Here is a 26462-nt window from a genome sequence, read left to right as displayed (position 1 = left end):
TCAGCACGACGTGTACGAGTGGAAGATGTCAGCGTAGTTCACAAGCAAGAATGTGGCCACAGAGGCTGTGGCAGCGCCGAGCTGCAACATGGCGCCGCACCAGAACAAACTGCGGCCTCCTTCCGTCCGGAAGATGGATGCTATCGCGAGCTTGACGTACGTAATTGCTCCCGTGAAAATTATCCATGATATGACCTGGAATCAAGCAAACGCAGGTACTTGTAGTGTCAGGGAACAGTATTGAAGTGAGGAAAGTTTCTTCTTTCTTCACCAGGCATACCTCGTGCAGGATACGTACGGTGGACGATGCGCAGTGACCAGCTTTCGTCCAAAGCACTGGTCGAGTTCATTCGTTTGTTCTGAAACCTTTCGGCCAGTCAGCGATGACAGAATCGAGCTGCACATCCAGCAATCTTTCTCAAACGATTTTACAAAAACTATTAGATAAAAAAATCATTTTTGCTTTACTAATAGCTTTATACGTCAGACTCATGAAAGCGTGCCCATCGTTTCGTTAACGGTCTTAGTTATTGTGATATTTACATGGAAGTAAGACACTGTGCGAAATTCGAAAAAGTTTGTAATGAAAAACAGAGGTCGCTATGATTTTGCGTTTGGTGCATATTATATAACATGTTGCAGCGTATGAACTTTAGTTAACATATTGAATTTTTCTTTAGACTTGGTTGGAGGTCGGTCTGTCACCAATCTCGAGAAAATTGATCTGACATAGCACACTCATTTGCGATCACCACGCGCCAGCGATAAAGCCAGAGTGAAAAATCCGCAATAGTCCTCATATCATAAACGATTTGAGATATCTAAATGAGAGTTTGGCGGCAAAACTTGGTTATCTACAGTGTTATTCCACAAACCAAAGACTTTTTCGATGTAATAATGCAATTTTTAGGGGCCATCGATATCTGGTGAAACAATAAATGCTGTGGGTTTCGGAACAACTTAAGTGAAGACATTATATGATTATTTTTTATCGCGAATGTGTTTTATCATAATCTACTGACCTTAATTTTCTTCAGTTGCTCACTTAATAAACTTAATAAACCGCTTTTTCAGAACTCTTTTGCTGATGCGTTTGCACAACATGTTAGTGAGGTGAGCCTGTGTAAACTTCGCTGTGTTTTGCGAAAGAAGCAAATTTTAACATGGCAGCCAGAGAAATGTGTAGTTTTTACTCAGAATTCGCCACGCAAGAGGCTTCTCCGAAAGCAATATATGGTTAAAAAGCCAGGCTAAAATAATCGGTGCATTTTCTCCGAAATTCTTTTTAGATACTAACGAAAGCAGAGGTGACAGTAGTCTTTTTGAATGGCCATCATGCAAATCTGGGTGTGAAGGGCCCCCACTTAATATTTACAGAAAATGTGAGCATAGGCTCCAGTTTAGAACGACACTTCCCTCCATCGCTCAGCATTTCCATGGCAGCGCCTGCCTGTAACCCCCACCACTACCGCTTTTTCCAGACGTGCCATGCCGTCTGTGCCCGTAGCGGCCCTGCTATTATGTGGGCACTATATATGACGTATTGGAAGAACTTTTGCCAAATAAAATCCACGGCGAGTGTTCAACACAAACGAAAGTAACATCAGCTTCCTAATATATCGCGACTGCAGATGTTTGGAGTCATTCTCCGGAAAGGACGGGGACATTATTTATGTAGCACATTGTTTCGCGTTCGGTTGCTGAACGAATAGCTGAAACGAGTACGGTACAACTGGTGTTCAGCTGAAATCGTACGATTTGACTGTGATAAAAGACTGATCTGTAACTCAGCAAGATGTCTAGGTAAGATTGTAAGATGACAATCTGATTGAGAGTCAGCAAATCCAGCATATGCGAATTCCAAATAAAGCTTCTTGTAACAGACTGACCTGTAGCGTAGCCCAATGCGCCGTGTTTAAGCGCTCGATTTCGGAAACTCTTTGTAGATATGCTGTTGTTCTAGAGTGCTCTGTACAAAATTTGAATAGTTTTGCCAAATTTTGTGAAGGAAACAATAATACTAGGGAAATTTTATTACTCTTGTAAAAAAATATTTCCCAGTTTGCGAAGAAAATAAATATCGCATTTCTGAATAACTCCCCAAGGGTTCTACAGAAAATTCAGTCCCAATTTTAGACAACATATTTAGTTTTGTCCCCCCCATGAACCATGGACCTTGCCGTTGGTGGGGAGGCTTGCGTGCCTCAGCGATACAGATAGCCGTACCGTAGGTGCAACCACAACGGAGGGGTATCTGTTGAGAGGCCAGACAAACGTGTGGTTCCTGAAGAGGGGCAGCAGCCTTTTCAGTAGTTGCAAGGGCAACAGTCTGGATGATTGACTGATCTGGCCTTGTAACAATAACCAAAACGGCCATGCTGTGCTGGTACTGCGAACGGCTGAAAGCAAGGGGAAACTACAGCCGTAATTTTTCCCGAGGGCATGCAGCTTTACTGTATGATTAAATGATGATGGCGTCCTCTTGGGTAAAATATTCCGGAGGTAAAATAGTCCCCCATTCGGATCTCCGGGCGGGGACTACTCAAGAGGATGTCGTTATCAGGAGAAAGAAAACTGGCGTTCTACGGATCGGAGCGTGGAATGTCAGATCCCTTAATCGGGCAGGTAGGTTAGAAAATTTAAAAAGGGAAATGGATAGGTTGAAGTTAGATATAGTGGGAATTAGTGAAGTTCGGTGGCAGGAGGAACAAGACTTCTGGTCAGGTGACTACAGGGTTATACACACAAAATCAAATAGGGGTAATGCAGGAGTAGGTTTAATAATGAATAGGAAAATAGGAATGCGGGTAAGCTACTACAAACAGCATAGTGAACGCATTATTGTGGCCAAGATAGATACGAAGCCCACACCTACTACAGTAGTAGAAGTTTATATGCCAACTAGCTCTGCAGATGACGAAGAAATTGAAGAAATGTATGATGAAATAAAAGAAATTATTCAGATTGTGAATGGAGACGAAAATTTAATAGTCATGGGTGACTGGAATTCGAGTGTAGGAAAAGGGAGAGAAGGAAACATAGTAGGTGAATATGGATTGGGGGACAGAAATGAAAGAGGAAGCCGCCTGGTAGAATTTTGCACAGAGCACAACATAATCATAGCTAACACTTGGTTTAAGAATCATGAAAGAAGGTTGTATACATGGAAGAACCCTGGAGATACTAAAAGGTATCAGATAGATTATATAATGGTAAGACAGAGATTTAGGAACCAGGTTTTAAATTGTAAGACATTTCCAGGGGCAGATGTGGACTCTGACCACAATCTATTGGTTATGACCTGTAGATTAAAACTGAAGAAACTGCAAAAAGGTGGGAATTTAAGGAGATGGGACCTGGATAAACTAAAAGAACCAGAGGTTGTACAGAGATTCAGGGAGAGCATAATGGAGCAATTGACAGGAATGGGGGAATTAAATACAGTAGAAGAAGAATGGGTAGCTTTGAGGGATGAAGTAGTGACAGCAGCAGAGGATCAAGTAGGTAAAAAGACGAGGGCTAGTAGAAATCCTTGGGTAACAGAAGAAATATTGAATTTAATTGATGAAAGGAGAAAATATAAAAATGCAGTAAGTGAAACAGGCAAAAAGGAATACAAACGTCTCAAAAATGAGATCGACAGGAAGTGCAAAATGGCTAAGCAGGGATGGCTAGAGGACAAATGTAAGGATGTAGAGGTCTATATCACTAGGGGTAAGATAGATACCGCCTACAGGAAAATTAAAGAGACCTTTGGAGATAAGAGAACGACTTGTATGAATATCAAGAGCTCAGATGGAAACCCAGTTCTGAGCAAAGAAGGGAAAGCAGAAAGGTGGAAGGAGTATATAGAGGGTCTATACAAGGGCGATGTACTTGAGGACAATATTATGGAAATGGAAGAGGATGTAGATGAAGATGAAATGGGAGATATGATACTGCGTGAAGAGTTTGACAGAGCAATGAAAGACCTGAGTCGAAACAAGGCCCCCGGAGTAGACAATATTCCATTGGAACTACTGACGGCCGTGGGAGAGCCAGTCCTGACAAAACTCTACCATCTGGTGAGCAAGATGTATGAAACAGGCGAAATACCCTCAGACTTTAAGAAGAATATAATAATTCCAATCCCAAAGAAAGCAGGTGTTGACAGATGTGAAAATTACCGAACTATCAGCTTAATAAGTCACAGCTGCAAAATACTAACACGAATTCTTTACAGACGAATGGAAAAACTAGTAGAAGCCAACCTCGGGGAAGATCAGTTTGGATTCCGTAGAAACACTGGAACACGTGAGGCAATACTGACCTTACGACTTATCTTAGAAGAAAGATTAAGGAAAGGCAAACCTACGTTTCTAGCATTTGTAGACTTAGAGAAAGCTTTTGACAATGTTGACTGGAATACTCTCTTTCAAATTCTAAAGGTGGCAGGGGTAAAATACAGGGAGCGAAAGGCTATTTACAATTTGTACAGAAACCAGATGGCAGTTATAAGAGTCGAGGGACATGAAAGGGAAGCAGTGGTTGGGAAGGGAGTAAGACAGGGTTGTAGCCTCTCCCCGATGTTGTTCAATCTGTATATTGAGCAAGCAGTAAAGGAAACAAAAGAAAAATTCGGAGTAGGTATTAAAATTCATGGAGAAGAAATAAAAACTTTGAGGTTCGCTGATGATATTGTAATTCTGTCAGAGACAGCAAAGGACTTGGAAGAGCAGTTGAATGGAATGGACAGTGTCTTGAAAGGAGGATATAAGATGAACATCAACAAAAGCAAAACAAGGATAATGGAATGTAGTCTAATTAAGTCGGGTGATGCTGAGGGAATTAGATTAGGAAATGAGGCACTTAAAGTAGTAAAGGAGTTTTGCTATTTGGGGAGCAAAATAACTGATGATGGTCGAAGTAGAGAGGATATAAAATGTAGGCTGGCAATGGCAAGGAAAGCGTTTCTGAAGAGAAATTTGTTAACATCCAGTATTGATTTAAGTGTCAGGAAGTCATTTCTGAAAGTATTCGTATGGAGTGTAGCCATGTATGGAAGTGAAACATGGGCGATAACCAGTTTGGACAGGAAGAGAATAGAAGCTTTCGAAATGTGGTGCTACAGAAGAATGCTAAAGATTAGATGGGTAGATCACATAACTAATGAGGAAGTATTGAATAGGATTGGGGAGAAGAGAAGTTTGTGGCACAACTTGACCAGAAGAAGGGATCGGTTGGTAGGATATGTTCTGAGGCATCAAGGGATCACCAATTTAGTATTGGAGGGCAGCGTGGAGGGTAAAAATCGTAGAGGGAGACCAAGAGATGAATACACTAATCAGATTCAGAAGGATGTAGGTTGCAGTAGGTACTGGGAGATGAAAAAGCTTGCACAGGATAGAGTAGCATGGAGAGCTGCATCAAACCAGTCTCAGGACTGAAGACCACAACAACAACAACAACATTTAGTTTTGTACATCTTGAGGTACTACACCAATGATAACTGTAACACATGGTGAGAAAATAATGGTCAAGGTGGAAACTTTAAAAAAAATTTCCTGTCCATACTGATGAGAATTTAAACTGCAAAAGACTACTTTTGGAACTCTTAATGAGATTTTTTGTGCAGATAATAGTTTAAGACATAATTGTAATAATGTAGGACTCATTTTTATCACATAAACACTACATAGAGCGACGACTGCAGAAGGGCACCGACTGAACGAACATAACGATACTTTTCAAACGAAGATGAGTAGTATTATTGTGTCCGCTCCTTGCGTCCTTTTTGGCTGACGTGTTCTTCGTTGTATGATTATTACCTACTTCTTTAAGAATAAGCTTCAAGCCTTCCGCTGCTGTGGACGTGTATACACGTCATGCCACGCCGTTACCCAGGTGTTGTGGACGGGTACAACGCGCCACTTGGATTTTCCTATAGCGCTGTGGACACTATGGAATGCGTCCTGAGTAATCTACTCCTCACTGCTGCGGACGAAGTACTTCCGTATGTCGGTAAATAAAAAAGTTTCGAGTATTTACTATACAACATATGTGCCTCGTTGCGTGCTACCATTAGCAGTAAACCTCGTTTCGATATCATGAACCATTTATGAGATAGGATGATTGGTACGACCACATGATTCGCGATGCGCAAGAACATGAATGGGCACGTCGAACGCGACCGTCCTTCGGATAACACGAGAACGAAATGAGATATCTTTCTGCTCTAAATTTTAACTAAGATTTCGATATCTCATCTACATTTCATTTACTGCACTGTATGAGCTAAAATCAACCACACGCAAAGTTTACGCTATGCGTTTTTATCCCTGCAAAATCTTTAAAATTTCGTGCTATGCTTTATTTACTCCTTACATTTCCATTCGAGGTGATCAACGGATCACAATAAAACATCTCGTTGCACAGCTGGCCTCTCTGTAGGTAGTGTTAACACATTCGTCCACCAGTTGGGATACTCAAAGGTGTGCGCCCGCTGGATTCCTCACCGCCTAATAGAAGACCGTAAAGAACAATCTGCGCGGAATTCATTGAGCGTTACGAGGCTGATCGTCACAATTTTTAGTCGAAAGTCGTCGCAGGCTATGAAACGTGGGCTCATCGGTTTGAAGCGGGAAAAGACGTCAATCCATGGAGTGGCACCACACCATCTCTCCCCCAAAGAAAAAGTTCACAGCCGCACCCTCAAGCAGTAAAGTCATGGCGACCCTCTTCTGGGACTCTGAAGGTGTTATTCTGTTTGATGTCCTCCCTCAGAGTGCAACGATCAATTTAGAGTGTGTTGTACTACCCTCAGGAAATTGAACAAGCGACATTAGCTTCTTCGCCTCCACAAACGAACTCTTCCTTCTCCATGACAACGCAAGGCATCACACAAGTCTACGCACCCGTGAGTAGCTCAGAAAACCTCACTGGACTGTTCTTCCTCACCCACGCTGCAGCCTGGAGTCGCACCTTCTGACTTCCATTTATTTGGCCTAATGAAGGATGCATTCCACGGGAAGCTGTACGTTTGTTTATGTTTCGTTTTCTTTTAGGGCGCAAAAAAAAACTGGGGTCATACGTGCCCAAGTCAAAACTATAGAACACAAACACAGAGACAAGGGAAACGACTGTATGTCTGTCCCAATGGACAGAATAGGAGACAGCTAAAAAAAGGCACGTGGAAAAAGGGCTAAAATAATACAAAAATGGAGGTGCAAAACAAAAAATTAAATGGCCTTCGCCATATTGCTTCGGCGGATAAAAAGTAACACGCTGTCGACAGCCCGCGCGTCATTCGCTAAAACGGCTGATAAATCAGATGGCAAACCCAAGCTGGAACGTAAGTTGCTAAAAAAAGGGCATTCTAGGGCATTCTAGCAGGAAGTGGCGGGCAGTCAAAATTTGGGCGCAATGTGGACAAAGTGGTGGGGCAGCGCCACTGAGCAAATGACTATGGCCAAAACGGCAGTACCCAATATGCAGCCAAGTTAAAAAATAATCTCCTCACGGCGGGAGGGCCGAAAGGAGTTCGTCCAAGGCACCGGGAGAGGCTTAATAAGCTGAAGGTCATTCCCGTGAAGGGAGGGCCATTGGTGATGCCAAAGGGACACCTCCTCCTGACAGACGAAAATGCAGAGATCATCGGAGGGAAGGGACGTACTCTCGGACTGAGGTACGAGGACTGCAGCATTGGTAGCAGGGTCAGCAACCTCGTTTCCTGGCAGACCCACAGAAACATGACATCGGCTCCACCAAGAGTGAGTAAGTGACAATTTTCCTGGACCCGCTGCACTAAGGGTTGAGCAGTGTTCAGCGCACAGAGACTTTGGAGGGCGCTGAGTGAGTCTGAGCAGAGGACACAATTGTGTCGCCAGATGTACGCCGTGGCCTGATACAAGGCGAAGAGCTCGGCTGTAAGTACTGAGGAGTGTGCCGGAAGCTGATATCGAAAGAGAGTGGTGCCAATGTCGAAGGCACACCCGACCCAAGGGTCATTCAGAGACCCGTCAGTGTATGCAAAGGTACTATCGCTAAGTTCCATGTGAAGGTCGTGAAACTGAAGGCGATAGATCGAGGTTGGAGCAGTATCCTTAGGAAGCGAATGAAGGCCAAGGTTAACATGGGCCGCATCAGGAAGCCAATGTGAAGAAAGGTTCACACCCACTGGGAAAGTTGCAGGTAACGTGAAGTTAAGCCGCCGTAGCAAGTGGCGAAAGCGGATTCCAGGAGATAACAGAAAAGAGGTACGAGCCCCAAACTGACGATCTAAGGAATCATAAAAGAAGGAGGAATAGAAGGGATGGCCACGCATGGCAAACAAACGGTATGCATACCTGCTGAGGAGAAAGTCACGATGGTAGGACAGTCGTAGTTCAGCAGCTTCAGCTTAGAGACTCTCAACCGGGCTGGTGTAAAAGGCGCCCGTGGCCAAACGGATGCCATGACGACGGGTAGTGGTGAGAAGGCATAAAAGGTATGGACGTGCAGATACATAAACAGAGCACCCGTAGTCGAGTTTTGAATGGGAAGGGACCAGTACAAATGGAGGAGGGTGATTCGATCGGCACCCCTAGAAGTACAATTGAGGACACTGAGGGACTGCATACAGTGGGCTGCCAGGTAAGAGACATGGGAGGACCAAGAGAATTTCCTAACTAGCATGAGCTCCAGGAATTTTATAGAGTCAATGAACGGAAGGGTAACAGGCCCAAGATGTAGAGATGGTGAGAGAAACCATCTGCACCGCCAGAAACTCATACAGACGGTTATATCAGTCGGAAAACGAAAGCCATTGGCGATGGTCCAGGAGCGAAGACGATCAAGACAGCGCTGAAGACGCCTCTCAGACAGGTCCGCGGAGAACCGCAATAGAAGGCAAAATTATCGACAAAAATGGAGCCGGAGATGCCTGGGGGGAGGGGGGGGGGTGACAGGCCATTATAGGGTTAATGGCAATAGCAAAGAGGATGACGCTCAATAGGGAACCCTGAAGCACACCATTTTCCTGAATAAATGTGTCCCACAAGGGAGAATCTTCACACACCTTGAAAACTCGGTGTTGTAAAAATGCCCGAAGAAAACATGGCAGGCACCCATGGAAGCCCCACGTGTAACAAATACGGAGGATACCAGTTCTCCAGCAGGTGTCCTAGGCCTTTTCCAAATCAAAAAACATTGCCACAGTCTGGGATTTCCGCAGAAAACCATTCATGGCAAGGGTGGACTAAGTTACGAGATGGTCAACTGCAGAACGGCGCGCTCGAAATCCACACTGTGCGTTCATGAGTAAATGGCGAGACTCGAGCCACCACACAAGCTGCGCATGAATCATACGTTCCATCACCTTGCAAACGCAGCTGGTAAGAGAGATGAGGCGGTAGCTAGAAGGAAGGTTTTTGTCCTTACTGAGCTTAGGTATGGGTATGACGGTGGCTCCACGCCAGCGTCCAGGTGTGCCGTTAGCCCAGATGCAGTTGTGTGTGTTAAGCAGAAAGTGCTGCCAGCAAGAGAGAGATGCTGCAACATCTGAATGTGGGTAGCGTCTGGTCCTGGGGCGGAGGACCGGGATGAACTGAGAGCATGATCTAGCTCCCTCATTGTGAAGGCGGCATTGTAGCACTCATGATTCGGAGAAGGGTATCACCCGAGCCTCCTCCACTCGTTTCTGGTGGATGAAAGCAGGGTTATTGTGGGAAGAGCTCCAAACTTCCGTAAAATGGCGGCCCAACGTGTTGGAGATAGCAACAGGATCCACGATGACATTGGTACCTACTGTCAGGCCAGAACTGGGGGAATGAATCTTGGTTGCAGAGAGCTGTTGGAGGTTTGCCCACACGATAGAGGAAGGTGTGGAACTATTAAAAAAACAAGTGAAGGAAATCCAACTAGCTCTTTTTCAATCCCGAAGAACTCAACGACACTTTGCACGCATCTGTTTATAATGAATGCAGTTTTCTAGCGTAGGGTCGCGGTTAAAAACGCGGAGAGCACGTCTCCATGCGCAAATTGTGTTCTGCATTAGTAAGGATAACGTTGGTTTTTTTTTTGTGGTTTTAGGGCGCACAACTTCAACGGTCATTAGCGCCCAGACTACGTGAGGAATGCACCGCGAGTCACAAGTTTAAAACAGCAACGAAACGGAAAACACGATAAAAGACAGACTGACAGGCATACGATTAAAAAAGGAAAACAGCAGAATCAAATGTCCTTTGAGAGGGTTGTCAAATTGATAAAATGAAAAACGCGAGCAGCAGCTCGTGGGTCATCCGCTAAAATGGCTTCTACAGTACACGGCAGGCCAAGATCAAGACGCAGGGTGTTAAAATCTGGACAGACCGTTAAAATATGGCAGACTGTCAGCAATTGCCCACAGGGGCAGAACGGCGCCGGCGCAGCAGTCAGCAGATGGCGATGGCTGAACCGGCAGTGGCCAATTCGTAACCGGGCCAAAACGACCTCCTCCCGCCGAGAAGGGCGTGAGGAGGACGTCCAAGCCACGGGAAGAGGTTTCAGTGCCCGAAGTTTGTTGTCGGTAAGTGCAGCCCAGTCGGCATGCCACTGCGATAAAATGCGCCGACAAATTACTCTGCTGCAATCTGACAAAGGGACACAACAAGATGCTGTCCGAGGCTGGAGGACCGCAGCCTTGGCCGCAGCATCTGCAGCTTCGTTCCCAGGGATACCGACATGGCCAGGAACCCACATAAAGCTAACCGGAGAACCGACGTCCACCAGCTGCTGAAGAGAGCGTTGGATCCGGTGCACGAAAGGGTGAACCGGGTACGGATCACTGAGGCTCTGGATAGCGCTCAGGGAATCGGAGCAGATGACATATGCAGAATGTCGGTGGCGGTAGATGTAAAGGACAGCCTGGTAGAGGGCAAAGAGCTCAGCTGTGAAGACCGAACAAAGGCCATGGAGCCGGTATTTGAAACTTTGTGCCCCGACAATAAAGGAACAACCAACCCCGTCATTGGTCTTAGAGCCATCTGTATAAATGAAGGTCATATTCATGAACTTCGAACGAAGTTCGATAAAACGGGAGTGGTAGACTGAACCGGGGGTAACCTCCTTCGGGAGCGAGCAGAGGTCAAGGTGAACGCGAACCTGAGCCTGGAGCCAAGGTGGCGTGTGGCTCTCGCCCACTCGAAAGGTTGCAGGGAGTGAAAAATTAAGGTGTTGAAGGAGGCGACGAAAGCGAACTCCAGGGGGTAGCAGGACAGAGACATACAACCCGTATTGACTGTCGAGAGAGTCATCAAAAAAGGAACGATAAGACGGGTGGTCGGGCATTGCCAGTAGCCGACAGGCATACCGACAAAGCAGTATATCACGCCGGTAGGTGAGTGGCAACTCACCAGCGTCAGCATGAAGACTCTCGACGGGACTAGTATAAACCGCTCCGATCGCAAGTCGTAAACCCCGATGTTGTATGGAGTTGAGGCGGCGTAAGATGGATGGCCGTGCAGAGGAGTATACGAAGCTCCCATAATCCAGCTTGGAGCGGACGATCGACCGATATAGACGAAGCAGGACGGTTCGATCCGTTCCCCACGACATACCACTGAGAACACGGAGGACATTTAGAGAACGGGTACAACGGGCAGCCAAATATGACATGTGGAGACCAACTAAGTTTCCTGTCAAATGTAAGACCTAAAAATTTTGTTGTCTCCACGAATGGGAGAGCAACGGGACCGAGTTGTAAGGACGGTGGGAGAAACTCTTTGTAGCGCCAGAAGTTAATACAGACCGTCTTCTCGGCAGAAAAACGGAAGCCATTGGCGACACTCCAGGAGGAAAGACGGTCAAGAGAACGCTGAAGACAGCGCTCCAGGAAACACGTACGCTGCGCGCTGCAATAGATGGTAAAATCGTCTACGAAAAGGGAGCCAGATACATCAGCTGGGAGGTAATCCATTATTGGATTGATCGCTATGGCGAAGAGAGCGACGCTCAAAACTGAGCCCTATGGCACCCCATTCTCCTGGTGAAAGGTGTCTGACAGGACAGAACCCACACGTACCCTGAACTGTCGATCCATTAAAAACGAACGAATAAAAAGAGGGAGGCGACCGCGAAGGCCCCATGTATGCATGGTGCGGAGAATGCCCGCCCTCCAACAGGTGTCGTATGCCTTCTCCAAATCAAAGAACACAGCCGCGGTCGGGCGCTTCCGCAAGAAGTTATTCATAATGAAGGTCGACAAGGTAACCAGATAGTCGACAGCAGAGCGGCGCCTACGAAATCCACATTGTACATTGGTAAGTAGGCGTCGAGACTCGAGCAGCCAAACCAATCGAGAGTTAACCATTCGCTCCATCACTTTACAGACACAGCTGGTAAGCGAGATGGGTCGATAACTGGAAGGCAAGTGCTTGTCCTTCCCCGGCTTAGGAATCGGTACAACAATAGACTCGCGCCAGCATGCGGGAACATGTCCCTCAATCCAGATGCGATTGTAAGTACGAAGAAGAAAACCTTTACCCGCAGGAGAAAGGTTCTTCAGCATCTGAATATGAATAGAATCAGGCCCTGTAGCAGAGGACCGTGATCGGCCAAGTGCGTTTTCGAGTTCCCGCATGGTGAATGGGGCATTATAACTTTCACGACTCGAGGAGCGGAAGTTAGGTGGCCTAGCCTCCTCTGCCTGTTTGCGGGGGAGGAAGGCAGGGTGGTAATGAGCGGAGCTCGAAACCTCGGCGAAAAAGCGGCCGAAGGCATTGGAGACATCCTCAGGGGCCACAAGGACGTCATTCGCGACCGTCAAGCCAGAAACTGGTGAGTGGACCTTAGTGCCAGATAGCCGTCGCAGGCTACCCCAGACAACAGAAGAAGGAGTAAAGCTGTTGAAGGTGCTTGTGAAAGCAGCCCAGCTGGCTTTCTTGCTTTCTTTAATAACACGACGACACTGAGCACGTAATCGTTTATAATTGATACAATTCGCCACTGTAGGGTGGCGTTTAAAGGTGCGTAAAGCACGTCGACGAGCACGTAAAGCGTCTCTACATGCTGCAGTCCACCAGGGGACCGGTACGCGATGTGGAGAAGAAGTAGGGTGAGGGATGGAATATTCAGCAGCAGCGAGAATGACGTCCGTGAGGTGTGCGACCTGACGATCGCAGCTTGTGAAGGTTTGATCCTGAAAGGTCGCCCTGGAGGAGAAGAGCCCCCAGTCTGCCCTGGAGATGGTCCAACTAGAGGAGCACGGAGAGGGGGTATGCTGCAGGAGATGGATAACACACGGGAAGTGGTCGCTCGAATATGTATCAGAAAGTGCATACCACTCAAACCGGCGTGCAAGTTGGGGAGTACATATAGAGAGGTCTAAATGGGAATAGGTGTGAGATGTGTCCGAAAGAAAAGTAGGGGCGCCAGTATTGAGGCAGACAAGATTGAGCTGGTTGAAAAGGTCTGCTAACAGGGAGCCCCTCGGGCAGGATGCTGGAGAGCCCCAAAGGGGATGGTGGGCATTGAAGTCGCCAGTTAACAAAAATGGTGCAGGTAGCTGAGCAATAAGTTGCATCATGTCTGCCCTGGTAACGGCAGATGACGATGGAGTGTAAACGGTACAAATGGAAAATGTAAAAGTGGGGAGAGTAATGCGGATGGCTACTGCCTGCAGGCCGGTGTGCAACGTGATGGGAACGTAGTAAATATCATCCCAGACCAGCAACATAACCCCTCCATGGGCCGGGGTACCTACCACAGGGGTACGTCAGAACGCACAGAGGTGTAGTGTGCCAAGGCAATTTGATCACAAGGGCGTAGCTTCGTTTCCTGGAGGGCTACGACGAGCGGACGGTGCAAGCGGAGCAGCAACTTCAAGTCCTCTCGGTTGGAGCGAATGCTGCGAATATTCCAGTGAATAAGTGCCATCGTAAGAAGAAAAGGAAGACGAAAGAAGGGGTCACCTCGAAGGCCGCTGAGGGCCTGGCTTCGAGAGAGCACTGCCGCCGCTTTCAGTAGGCGGACAGTCATCGTCCATGGGGTCTATAGGTTCATCGGCCATCTTGGGAAGATGGCCGGGAGGGGGAGCTTCCTCCGTCGGTGAACGGCCAGATGTTCGGCTACCAGCGGTGCGGCCAGGCGAAACGGATGACGGCCTGGGGCGGCAACCGCTGGGTGGCGCAGGAGAAGAAATGCGCCGTGGCGGAGAAGGAGAACTGTGCTTCCTATGAGCCTTCTTGGAAGGACGTTTGGTGGAAGTACCGGTCGAAGGCTGGGAGGTCGAGGTACGTAGGAAGTCTGCACGGGACGGTTCCTTCTTAAAGGCCCGTGCATCTGACTTCTGGGTCTTCATCTTGGCAGAAGCTGATGAAGGTGCTTGGGTCTGAGGGGTGACGGGAGGAAGAGGAGACGTCGACCGGGCGATCTTAGCACTGGCCGAACGGACGACCGTGGTGCTGAAGGTCAGATCGCATGTCTGGGTTGCCACCTCCATGGTAGTCCGAGGAGAGGCGAGGACAGTACTGTATTTCCCCGCTGGGAGCAGCGTGGGCTTCCTACTAGCCAATAGCTTGCGAGCAGCCGAGGTGGACACTTTCTCTTTGACCCGAATTTCTTGGATACATCGTTCGTCCTTGTAGACAGGACAGTCGCGGGAGGATGCGGCATGGTCACCCTGACAGTTCACACAACGAGGAGACGGAGGTGGACAGTCACTCTCATGGGCATCCCTGCCACAAGTGACACATTTAGCCGCATTGGAACAAGACTGTCGAGTGTGATTGAAACGCTGACACTGGTAACAGCGCGTAGGTGTCGGGACATAGGGGCGAACAGAAATAACCTCGTAGCCCGCCTTGATGCGCGATGGCAGCTTAACACTATTGAAGGTCAAGAAAAGTGTCCGGGTCGGTACAAGGTCATTGTTGACCTTTTTCATGACCCTATGGACAGCCGTCACGCCCTGCTCAGCGAGGAAAGATTGAATCTCCTCGTCAGTCAGTCCATCAAGGGAGCTAGTATAGACCACACCACGAGACGAATTCAAAGTTCGGTGAGCCTCCACCCGCACAGGGAACGTGTACAGGAGTGTGGCCCGAAGCAGTTTTTGTGCCTGAAAGGCGCTCTCAGTTTCTAGTAATAAGGTACCGTTACGCAACCTGGTACAAGATTTGACAGATCCGGCTATGGCATCTACACCCTTCTGGATAATGAAAGGGTTGACAGAGGAAAAATCCTTTCCGTCCTCAGATCGAGAAACGACGAGGAACTGTGAGCAGGCGGTAGTACTTTTGTCACTGATGGCTGGTCACGTTTCCGTTTTTGGGCAGAAGTCGAGACAGATGGAGTGAAATCCATTGCGGAGGAATCACCCATGATTGCCAGCGTCTCCGATGGCGCGCTCCTTCCTTGTGGGGACCCTCTCAGAGGGCACTCCCGCCTTAGGTGAATGTTTACACCTCAGGTCACACCTCCCGAGAACCAGACGGAGGGACCAATCGGCATGGTCAGAATGTATCAGCTCAGGCAATCACCCCTCCCCGGGCCTGGCCTTTACCAGGAGGTACGCGCGTGCCTTACATGTCTACCCAGGGCGGGGAATTACGCGTTACCCCGTCACCGGCTACGCGTGCAAACGCGTGGGTCGGCCTTCAGGCATGCACAGGGAGGAAAGAAGAAGAGGAAAAGGAGGAGAGAGAGGGAGAGAGAGGACAGACTGTCTCAAACGCCGAAGCGGAGACCAGAGAAGGCAAGGAGAAGAAGGTAATGAGAAGGCAAGGAGAAAAAGCACAATGAGAAGGCAATGAGAAGGCAAGGAGAAGAAGACAAGGAAAGAGTAAGGAAGACTGAGGTGGAAAAGAGCAAAGAAAGGAACCTACCAAAGGAAGGAAGAAACGAGAAGTGAAAAAGCAAAATGACCGCAAATAGAGGTCGTGGAACCGTCCGTCTCTGGACGCAGGCACTAACGACCCCCTTGAGGGGATGGGACTCCTTTTAGCCGCCTCTTACGACAGGCAGGAATACCTCGGGCCTATTCTAATCCCCGGACCCACAGGGGGGGGATAACGTTGGTGAGGTAGTCCACCTGGTCATCACAACTGAGGAAGTCTTGTTCTGCGAAGGTCGCCAGTGGCCAGTAAAGCTGCCAGTGAGTCTTACTAAGCTGCCATTTGGGCATGCGTGTGGATGGGGTAGGAGACAGCAGATGGAGAGCACACGGAAAATGGTCGCTCGTGTAGGTGTCAGAACGAACGGACCTCTCAAGATGATGGGAACGCTGGGTAGTGCAAAGGGATAGGTCTAAGTGGGAATAGGTGCGTGAAGAGTCAGAAAGGAAAGTGGGTGCTCCAGTGTTAAGGCAGAAGAGGTTGAGGTAGGTAAGAAGGTCAGCCAAGAGGGCACCTCTCTGGCAGGTCCTGGGAGAACCCCAAAGGGGATGATGCACATTAAAGTCACCGAGTAGCAAAAACAGGTGAGGTAGCTGCCCAATAAGCTGAAGGAAGTCTGCCCTGGTGACACTGAAGGACGGAGGTACATAAATGGTACAGAGGGAGAAAGGTTGAGAATGGAAAGGCGAATGGCAACAGTTTGAAGACAGGTAGTCAGGGAGCTGGGTTGACTATGAAGGTCATCCTACATGAGCAGCATAACGCCCCCATGAGATGGGATGCTGACCTCAGGGGGAGATCAAAACGAATCGGTAAGTAACATGAAAGCTCAAAGCAGTCTTGAGGGCGCCATTTCGTTTCAAAAATGTCAAATGTGTGTGAAATCTTATGGGACTTAACTGCTAAGGTCATCAGTCCCTAAGCTTAACCACTACTTAACCTAAATTATCGTAAGGACAAATACACACCCCATGCCCGAGGGAGGACTCGAACCTCCGCCAGGACCAGCCGCACAGTCCATGACTGTAGCGCCCTAGACCATTCGGCTAATCCCGCGTGGCAATTTCGTTTCCTGAACGAAGAGTACAAGGGGATGCAGCAATGCTAGAAGCAGCCATAAATCCTCTTTGTGAGACAGATGGCCGTGAACGTTCCATTGGAGGACAGTCATGAGGAAGAAGAGATGTAGGGGTGACAACTTGGTGGCTGCCGAGGGACAGATGGTGGCGAGTCGCTACTACAGGGCACAGACGCAGGAGGATCCTCCTCCATGGGGTCCACAGAAGCATCGGCGTGCTTGTGCGGTCGGTCTGTGGAGTCCAACGCTGAAAAACGGTTGGTGGTGCGCACCAGTGAGACAGAGGCCGGCCGGGCTAAGTGACCTCGTGGCGACACCGTTGAGTAGGATCTTCGAGTTTGTGAAGGAGAAGACCGTTTGTCTTTAGCGGACTTTTTCGAGCCCTTCTGGTTAGAGGAAGACTTGGGTGTTGTTTGGCTAGAGAGACGGAGGAAGTCTTCTCGGGAGTACTCCTCCTGTCCTTTCGTGCCTGCCGATTATGTAATAGGTAGCTTCGCCCCTTTAGGTGAGAGTTTGACAGTGTGTTGCACAGTGAGACTGGGGGGATGGGGATGCTACCTTGACACTGGGCGACTTCATAACCTCAGAGCCAAATTTGAGGTCGCATATATGCATGGCCAGGTCTTTCATGGAGCGAGGGGTAATAAGAACTGAACTATAGGTGCGAGGAGGGAAAACACAGGGTTTGCGACTAGTCAGTAATTTGCGAGCTACTGGGTAAGGGACTTTTTCCCTTACCTGAATCTCTTTAACAGCCCACTCATCTACATACACGGGACAATCCCGGGAGAGGCGCTGTGGCCGCCATTGCAGTTGATACAGCGGGGAGAAGGAGGTGGAGATTCGCCCTCGTGTGCATCCCTGCCACAGGTTATGCATTTGGCTGGGTATCGACAAGAAGTTCTAGTGTGATTGAACCACTGACACTGGTAGCAGCACATCGGATTCTGAATGTACGACCGAACTGTGATGATATCATAGCCTGCTTTAATCTTTGAAGACAGCACCACCCTACCCAAGGTGAGGAAAAGAGTGTGGGTGGGCACCAACGAGGAATCGACCTTGTTCTTTACATGATTCTATGTGCCTCGACACGAGCAGGGTAGCTGTGGAGAAGCGAGACAGAAAGTAGTAGTTGTGCTTGAGAATCAGAAGCCATCTCCAAAAGCAAAGTGGCATTCCGTAAGCGAGAGCAGAGCCAGAGCCAGCTATGGCATCAATACCTCTCTGAATAATAAACGGATTGACTGTGGTGAAGGACTGACCATCTTCATGACGTGATACTACAAGGAACTGTGGTGCAGTGGGAAGGGTCTTTGAATCAGAAGCCTCATTACGTTTACGTTTCGTCGATGTCGATGCTGAGGATGATTGACTCATCATGAGGAAATCCCTCATGATTGCCAGCATTTCGAATGGTGTGCTCCTTCCAACTAGGGGCCCCCTTCACAAGGGGGTGTACCCATCTTAGGTGATTGTTTACACCTCAGGCCATACTTCCCAAACACCTGATGGAGGGATCAATTGGCAAGTTGGGAAGGTTACAGCTCAGGCAATCACTCTTCCCTGGGCCTGGCCGGTACCAGGGGGTACGTGCAAACCCTACCTGTCGACCCAGGACTGGGAATTACACGTTACCCAGTCACCTTTTATGCATCAGAAACGTAGGCCGGCCTTCAGGAGCGCACAGGCAGGAAGAAGGAAAAAAGAAGATCCTCAAACGCTGAAGCGGAGGAACCAGAGGAGGGGGGAATCAAAGAAAGGAAAAGGGAGCCAAAAAGAAAGTTGAGACTGTTTACAGGTCAGTGACAGAATGCAGAACATTCCCAATAATACTCCCGACATGTTCCCAAAGGAGGGGAAAAAGAATAGCAAGAGGATAGACATACAACACGGAAGGGAAAAAGTGCTGCAAAGGCTTGGGCCCCGTTGTAGCCAAGCACGAACCCGCCAAAGAGTGCCGGGGGGGGGGGGGGGGGCGGAAGCTGTACGTGGATGATGGAGAGTATTGATGCAGCAAGATGTTGGCTCCAACGATCGACCGGTAGAGTGGTACCATGTGGGCATACAGGCCCTCCCAGTAAAGTGCGTAAGGCCATCGCACAGAACGGAGATTCTGTTGAAACATAGGGTTTTCTAGCCAAAAGAGTGAAGGTAATATGGTGTATTGGAGTCCTCAATAAAACCAACTTCCATTTAAAAGTGTGTTGCGTTACTTATTTTTTTTTTTTTTTTTGTGGTTTTAGGGCGCAAAACTTCTATGGTCATTAGCGCCCAGCCCGTGACGTAGAAAACAGGAAAAAAACGAAATTTAAAATCAGCAGCAATGGAAACAAAGTCAGAAAATTTGAGAAACTAAAGGCAGAAGGAATGCTTAAAGGTCCACTATAGAAAGGGGTTGGTTGTCCCGCAAAAAAAAGCTTCAAATGACTGACGTCATTTCGCTGTCTCTAATAAACTGGAGAACGCGGTCAGCTGAGCGCGTGTCATCTGCTAAAATCGACGATAGATCAGGCGATAGCTGTAGACGGGAGCGTAACGGATTAAAATAGGGGCATTCAATTAAAAGGTGTCTGACCGTCCACAGCTGAGAGCAGTGGGGACAGAGTGGGGGAGGATCACCGCTTAAAAGATGTCGATGACTAAAAAGACAGTGCCCTATCCGGAGTCGGGCTAAAATTACCTCCTCCCGACGACGCGTTCGGGAGGAAGAGGTCCAAGCGCAAGGAACGGCTTTCACTTCCCGCAATTTATTGTGGGGAAGTGTTGACCAATGCGCATGCCATAAATGAGTAACTTGGCGACATAAACCGCTCCGTAGATCGGTAAACGGAAGAGACTGAAGAGCTGGCCGAGGAAGAGAGACTGCAGCCTTGGCCGCTATATCGGCCGCCTCATTTCCACAGATACCAGCGTGTCCCGGGAGCCAGAGGAACGCCACTGACACGCCCCCCAGGTGGAGCAAGCGCAGACAGTCCTGAATCCGGTGGACCAGAGGGTGCACAGGGTAAAGAGCTTGGAGACTGAGGAGAGAGCTGAGAGAATCTGAGCAGATTACGTACTGTATCCGCTGATGGCGGCGGATGTAGTGGACAGCCTGGAGAACAGCGTAAGGCTCCGCAGTATAAACCGAACACTGGTCGGGAAGCCGAAAGTGATTTGGGGTGTCGCCAACAATATAGGCACTCCCTACACCTAACGATGTTTTCGAGCCATCGGTGTAAATAAATGTGGCTTCCGTCATTTGTGCACATAGAGCAGCAAGTGCCCGACGGTAAACAAGTGTAGGGGTACCATCCTTGGGAAATTGACATAGGTCTCTGAGCAAGTCGATCCGGGGACGGTGCCAAGGCGGTGCTGTACCCCAAGTTGTCAAGAAGGTTTTAGGAAAGCGGAAGGAAAGAGAATGGAGCAGTTGACGGAAGCGGACTCCCGGGGGTAGTAGGGAGGAGGAGCGGCCTGCATACCCTACATCAAAGGAGGCGTCGAAAAAAAGGTTATGGGCTGGATTAGCAGGCATGGAAGACAGATGGCTAGCATAACGACTCAGAAGGACTGCCCGCCGATTGGACAGCGGAGGTTCAGCAGTCTCAGCATAAAGGCTTTCCACAGGGCTGGTGTAAAAAGCTCCAGACACTAAACGTAATCCACGGTGGTGGATAGAGTCGAGACGCCGAAGAATAGACGGCCGAGCAGAGGAGTAGACTATGCTTCCATAATCCAATTTCGAGCGCACTAAGGCGCGATAGAGGCGGAGAAGGACCACCCGGTCCGCTCCCCAAGAGGTACCATTCAGGACACGGAGGGTGTTAAGGGAACGCAGACAGCGAGCCGAAAGATAGGAAACGTGGGAGGACCAGCACAGTTTTCTGTCAAACATAAGACCCAAGAATTTTGCGACGTCGGAAAACGGAAGGTTGACAGGACCTAGATGTAAGGAGGGCGGAAGAAACTCCTTACGTCGCCAAAAATTAACACAAACGGTCTTACTGGGTGAGAAACGGAAGCCGGTTTCGATGCTCCACGAGTGGAGGCGATCGAGACATCCTTGAAGACGTCTTTCAAGAAGGCTGGTCCGTTGAGAGCTGTAGTAGATCGCAAAATCGTCCACAAAGAGGGAGCCCGAGACATCAGGAAGGAGACAATCCATTATGGGATTAATGGCGATGGCAAACAGTACAACACTCAGCACGGAGCCCTGGGGTACCCCGTTTTCTTGGGAGAAAGTACGGGAGAGAGTAGTGTTCACCCGCACCCTAAATGTGCGCTCTGCCATAAATTCGCGAAGAAAAAGGGGCAGCCGGCCTCTAAAGCCCCAAGAGAACAGTGTGCGGAGGATGCCTGTCCTCCAACAGGTATCGTACGCTCTCTCCAGATCAAAAAATATTGCTACCGTTTGGCGTTTCCGGAGAAAATTGTTCATGATATAAGTGGAGAGAGCAACGAGATGGTCAACAGCAGAACGATGCTTTCGGAATCCGCATTGGGCTGGTGTTAAAAGACTGCGGGACTCCAGCCACCAAGCTAAACGGTAATTCACCATACGCTCCAAAACCTTACAGACACTACTCGTGAGAGAAATGGGGCGATAGCTAGAGGGGAGATGTTTGTCCTTTCCAGGTTTCGGAACGGGAACGACATTAGCTTCCCGCCATCGCCTGGGAAAGGTACTGTCGGTCCAAATTCGATTATAAAGGCGAAGGAGGTAACGCAGGCTATGGGTTGATAAATGCAGCAACATTTGGACGTGGATACCATCCGGTCCTGGGGCGGAGGAGCGAGAAGAAGAGAGTGCATGTTGGAGTTCGCGCATGGAGAAAACAGTATTGTAGCTTTCGCGATTTTGAGAGGAGAAAGCAAGATGTCGCACTTCCGCTGCACGTTTCTTCGGGAGAAACGCTGGCGGGTAATTTGAAGAGCTCGAAATCTCAGCAAAGTGCTGACCCAATGAGTTAGAAATTGCGACGGGGTCCACTAAGGTATCATGCGCGACAGTGAGCCCAGAGACCGGGGAGAAACTAGGCGCGCCTGAGAACCGTCGAAGCCGACTCCAAACTTCCGAGGAGGGAGTGAAGTTGTTGAATGAGCTAGTAAAGAATTTCCAGCTTGCCTTCTTGCTATCGCGGATGACGCGACGGCATCGCGCACGGAGCTGCTTATATCGGATACAGTTGGACAAAGTTGGATGGTGACGGAAAATGCGAAGAGCACGTCGCCGCTCACGTATTGCGTCACGGCATGCCTCGTTCCACCAAGGAACTGGAGGGCGCCGGGGCAATTCGGAGGTGCGTGGTATTGAACGTTCCGCAGCTGTGAGAATAACGTCGGTAAAATGTGTGACCTCATCGTCGACGCTGGGAAAGCGACGGTCATCGAATGTCGCTAGAGACGAAAAAAGTGTCCAATCGGCTTGGGCAAACTTCCAGCGTCGCAGGCGCATATATGGCAGTTGAGGCTGCAGTCGAAGAACACATGGAAAGTGGTCACTCGAGTGTGTATCATCAAGGGCGAACCATTCGAAGCGCCGAGCTAGCGGAACAGTACCGACCGCAAGGTCCAAATGGGATAAATTTGCCGTGGAGGCAGACAAAAATGTGGGGACCCCAGTGTTGAGGCAGACTAGATCCGCTTGGTGGAAGACGTCTAGCAATAGTGAGCCACGTGGACAAGGATGTGGAGATCCCCAAAGCGGGTGGTGGGCATTGAAGTCCCCAACCAGCAAATAGGGGGGTGGAAGCTGATCAAGAAGATGAAGGAGATCAGCTCGTGCCATTGGTGTAGACGATGGAATGTATACCGTACAAAGAGAGAACGTGTATCCAGAAAGGGAAAGACGGACGGCGACAGCTTGGAAGGAAGTGTTTAAGGGGATTGGGTGATAATGGAGAGTATCATGGAGCAGAATCATGAGTCCTCCGTGGGCTGGAGTGCCTTCAACAGAGGGGAGGTCATATCGGACGGACTGAAAATGAGGGAGAACAAAGCGGTCATGGGGACGCAGCTTTGTTTCCTGAAGACAGAAGATGACCGGCGAGTAGGATCGTAAGAGAATCGACAATTCCTCCCGATTGGCGCGAATGCCGCGGATATTCCAGTGGATAATGGACATAGGGTGAACAGAAATGGAGGAACGTCACCAAGGGTGCTGTCAACTCAACGACTGCTCAGAGCTTGCGACCGACAGGATGGAATGGCATTCAGTCGAAGGCAGAAGATCCTGATCCATAGGTTGGTCAGGAGCAGCTCCTGCCACCAACGATCGGCCAGTTGACCGGCCACCAACAGTGCGCCTCGGCGACACAGAAGATGGCCGAGGGCGATTTCCGCCAGGTGGTGCTGTAGATGGGACACGCCTTGGCGGAGAAGGAGAGGAACTGTGTTTCTTCGTAGCCTTCTTGGAGGTATGTTTAGATGAAGGAGGAACCGATGGTTGTGAAGTTGCAGTATGTAAAAACTCTTCACGAGAATGCTCTTTTTTTGAAGACTTGGCGTCTGACTTTTGGGCTCTAGATTTAGCAGAACCCGACGAAGGGTGAGCCATAGAGTGGGCAGGCGAAAGAGGTGAGGTTGAACGGGCGATCTTTGCGCTGGCCGATCTGACGACCGTGGTACTAAATGTGAGGTCGCAAGTCTGCGTGGCCGCCTCCTTTGTTGGCCGAGGAGAAGCAAGGACAGCGCTGTATTTTCCTTTCTGAGGCACGGTGGGCTGTCGACTGGCGAGTAACTTTCGAGCAGCAAAGGTCGACACCTTTTCCTTCACTCTTATTTCCTGGATCAGCTTTTCGTCCTTGAAAACAGGGCAATCTCGAGAGGAAGCAGCGTGGTCACCCATACAGTTGATGCAGCGAGGGGATGGAGGTGGACAAGCACCCTCATGGGCATCCCTGCCACACGTAACACATTTGGCCGGATTGGAACAGGACTGGCTGGTGTGATTGAACCGCTGACATCGATAGCAACGCGTAGGGTTTGGGACATAAGGGCGAACGGAAATTATCTCATAGCCTGCTTTGATTTTTGATGGGAGTTGAACTTTGTCAAATGTCAAGAAGACAGTGCGGGTTGGAATGATGTTCGAGTCAACCCTTTTCATAACCCGATGAACAGCGGTGACGCCCTGGTCAGACAGGTAGTGCTGAATTTCTTCGTCAGACAATCCATCGAGGGAGCGTGTATAAACGACTCCACGTGAGGAATTTAAGGTACGGTGCGGTTCCACCCGGACAGGGAAGGTGTGGAGCAGAGAAGTACGCAGCAATTTTTGAGCCTGGAGGGCACTGTGTGTTTCTAACAACAGGGTACCATTCCGTAATCTGGAACAAGACTTCACAGGACCCGCAATTGCGTCGACACCTTTCTGAATAATGAAAGGGTTGACCGTGGAAAAGTCGTGACCTTCGTCAGACCGAGAAACAACAAGGAACTGTGGCAACGATGGAAGAACCGTCTGTGGCTGTGACTCAGTGAACTTACGTTTGTGAGCAGACATAGTGGAAGGTGAGGAAACCATTGCGGAAGAATCCCCCATGATTACCGGCGTCTCCGATGGCGCGCTCCTCCCTTGTGGGGGCCCTCACCGAGGGCACACCCGCCTTAGGTGATTGTTCACACCTCAGGTCACACCTCCCGACAAACGGACGGAGGGACCAATCGGCACTTTCGGAAGGTATCAGCTCGGGTAATCACCCCTCCCTGGGCCTGGCCGTTACCAGGGGGTACGTACGTGTCCTACCTGTCTACCCGGGGCGGGGAATTACGCGTTACCCCGTCACCGGCTACGCATGGAAGTGCGTGGGTCGGCCTTCAGACACGCACAGGGAGGAAGAAAGAGACAGGGAAAGGAAGGAAGAGAGGTCTCAAACGCCGCAGCGGAGAATAGGGTAAAGAGAAGAGGTAAAGAGAAGAGGTAAGGGAAAGAGAAGGACGAAGAAAGATGAAGACAAACAAGCAAGGAAGGCGAAGAGTGCGGTACATTTACAAGCGTCCGTCTCCGGACGTAGGCACAAACCATACTCCCAGAGGGGGAGAAAGGGAAGGAAAGAGCCAGAGGTGAGGGGGGGGGGCGAAGAGGGGGGATGGGGAAGGATATGGAAAGGGGGGTATGCAGCCCGGAAAAGAAGGAAGGCCACATTAGCTCGGGGTCCCGTGCTCGCTACACACGTATCCACAAAAGAGTTGTGGATCCCCTGGGGGGCGTTACTTATTGAATGCCGCTCTTATGTAGATAGCGACACCGTTTTTTTTACACTTTGCGATAATAAATCGCTGAGCCACACAGAGGGAAAGTTATATTAACAGCGACACCGTGTGTAGATAGTTTATACTTACCACGAGGAACTGTCCAATCGTGTAGCCAACCAGAGGTGGTGTCGGACTCATGAGTGCTAAGACAATGATGTACACAGCAAAAATGCCGCTCATCACTGAGATCCCGGATATAGCTGTCACTGACGTCCTTGGATGGAAGAACTGTATGAAACACGCCAGTGGTTTTGCCATTGCAGACAAAGTCACCACCAAGTGATAGGCGACATTACCGTATGGCAGGCAGGAGTAAGACTGGATGCTGGGAAGCACACCGTATCCAAACGCTGCCGCTGTGGAGACTAGCATCATCAGATAGATGTAGGTACAGCGGGAAAGTGGCAGCGTGCCTTCCACATCCGACTGCTCGCTAGATTCTTCTGGAGCGTTATCCTCTGCGGTTTTGACTACACCTCCTTTTTTCGTATATTGCACCATTTGTGACTTAACTCTCTCAGCTTTGCAGCTTTTCAGATTGTTCAAAAGTGCGAAAGAGACAGTGCTGATGATAAGTATTACGAACATAATTAGAATGAAAACAGTGGTTGAGAAATTTGGTGACGGTGTGTCCGACACAAGAATTGTATATGAGTCGTCAGGATTACTAGCGTTTACGACTGTTTGATTCACACAACTTGGATTACCCCCTACACCTTGTATAAGAGCGAGTACGCTTGGTAAGAAACCGCTGAGGCCCTCTCCGACAAAGTAGGATATAAGATACGTTTCTTTGTAGTTCCTCATGAAGGGCATGAAGAGCACAAGGCTGGTGCAGCCAACTAGAGCACAGAAAAACGTCAGTACGAACAAAGATGTGCTATGTTCTTCAGCGCCAAAGTAAGTCGTCTCCCTGTATAGTAGTGCCATCAGCAAGAGCGCAATAGCGCCCATTATTAATACGCCGTAAATGATGAAGCTGTCTCTCAGCTTCCCTGGGAGAAATTTCTGCGACAGTCCGTACAGAATGGGCCCAATATTTGCAATTTGTACGATGATAGTAATGTACGAGGGCAGGTTCCACCCTTCCGGCTGCGTCTGGACTAGCAACGGCAACTGGACGTACATTCCATTTACCGGCAGCCACGTACCAATTCCAAACAATGTCGCGAGGATGTGCACCAGTATTTGCCTGTTCGACAGTCGTTTGAAGAGGAATGCCATGTCGATTTCACGTTGACTACTTCGTGGTAGATCAGGCTAGAGCAGGTGTCTTGTCTCCTTTATCTTCTTGTTTACAGGCAACCTGTGAAAGG

The 26462-nt window shown here is 49.1% G+C and overlaps 1 protein-coding gene across 1 annotated transcript; it reads right to left on the bottom strand.

Moving 5' to 3' along the window:
* Nucleotides 1-26370, bottom strand: LOC126484976 (solute carrier family 52, riboflavin transporter, member 3-A-like). The gene is made up of 2 exons (XM_050108580.1): nucleotides 25234-26370; nucleotides 1-195 (listed from the first exon to the last, which is right to left on the bottom strand). Exons 1-2 carry the CDS (start codon nucleotides 26368-26370, stop codon nucleotides 1-3), a joined length of 1332 nt encoding a protein of 443 aa, XP_049964537.1.
* Between the last annotated feature and the right edge of the window lie 92 nt (nucleotides 26371-26462).

This window comes from Schistocerca serialis, chromosome 6 (assembly GCF_023864345.2).
Source record: "Schistocerca serialis cubense isolate TAMUIC-IGC-003099 chromosome 6, iqSchSeri2.2, whole genome shotgun sequence".
In the NCBI taxonomy this organism is placed as follows: Eukaryota; Metazoa; Arthropoda; class Insecta; order Orthoptera; family Acrididae; genus Schistocerca; species Schistocerca serialis.
The sequence above is the reverse complement of the archived record's forward strand: the minus strand, read 5'-3'. Positions and strand labels throughout refer to the sequence as shown.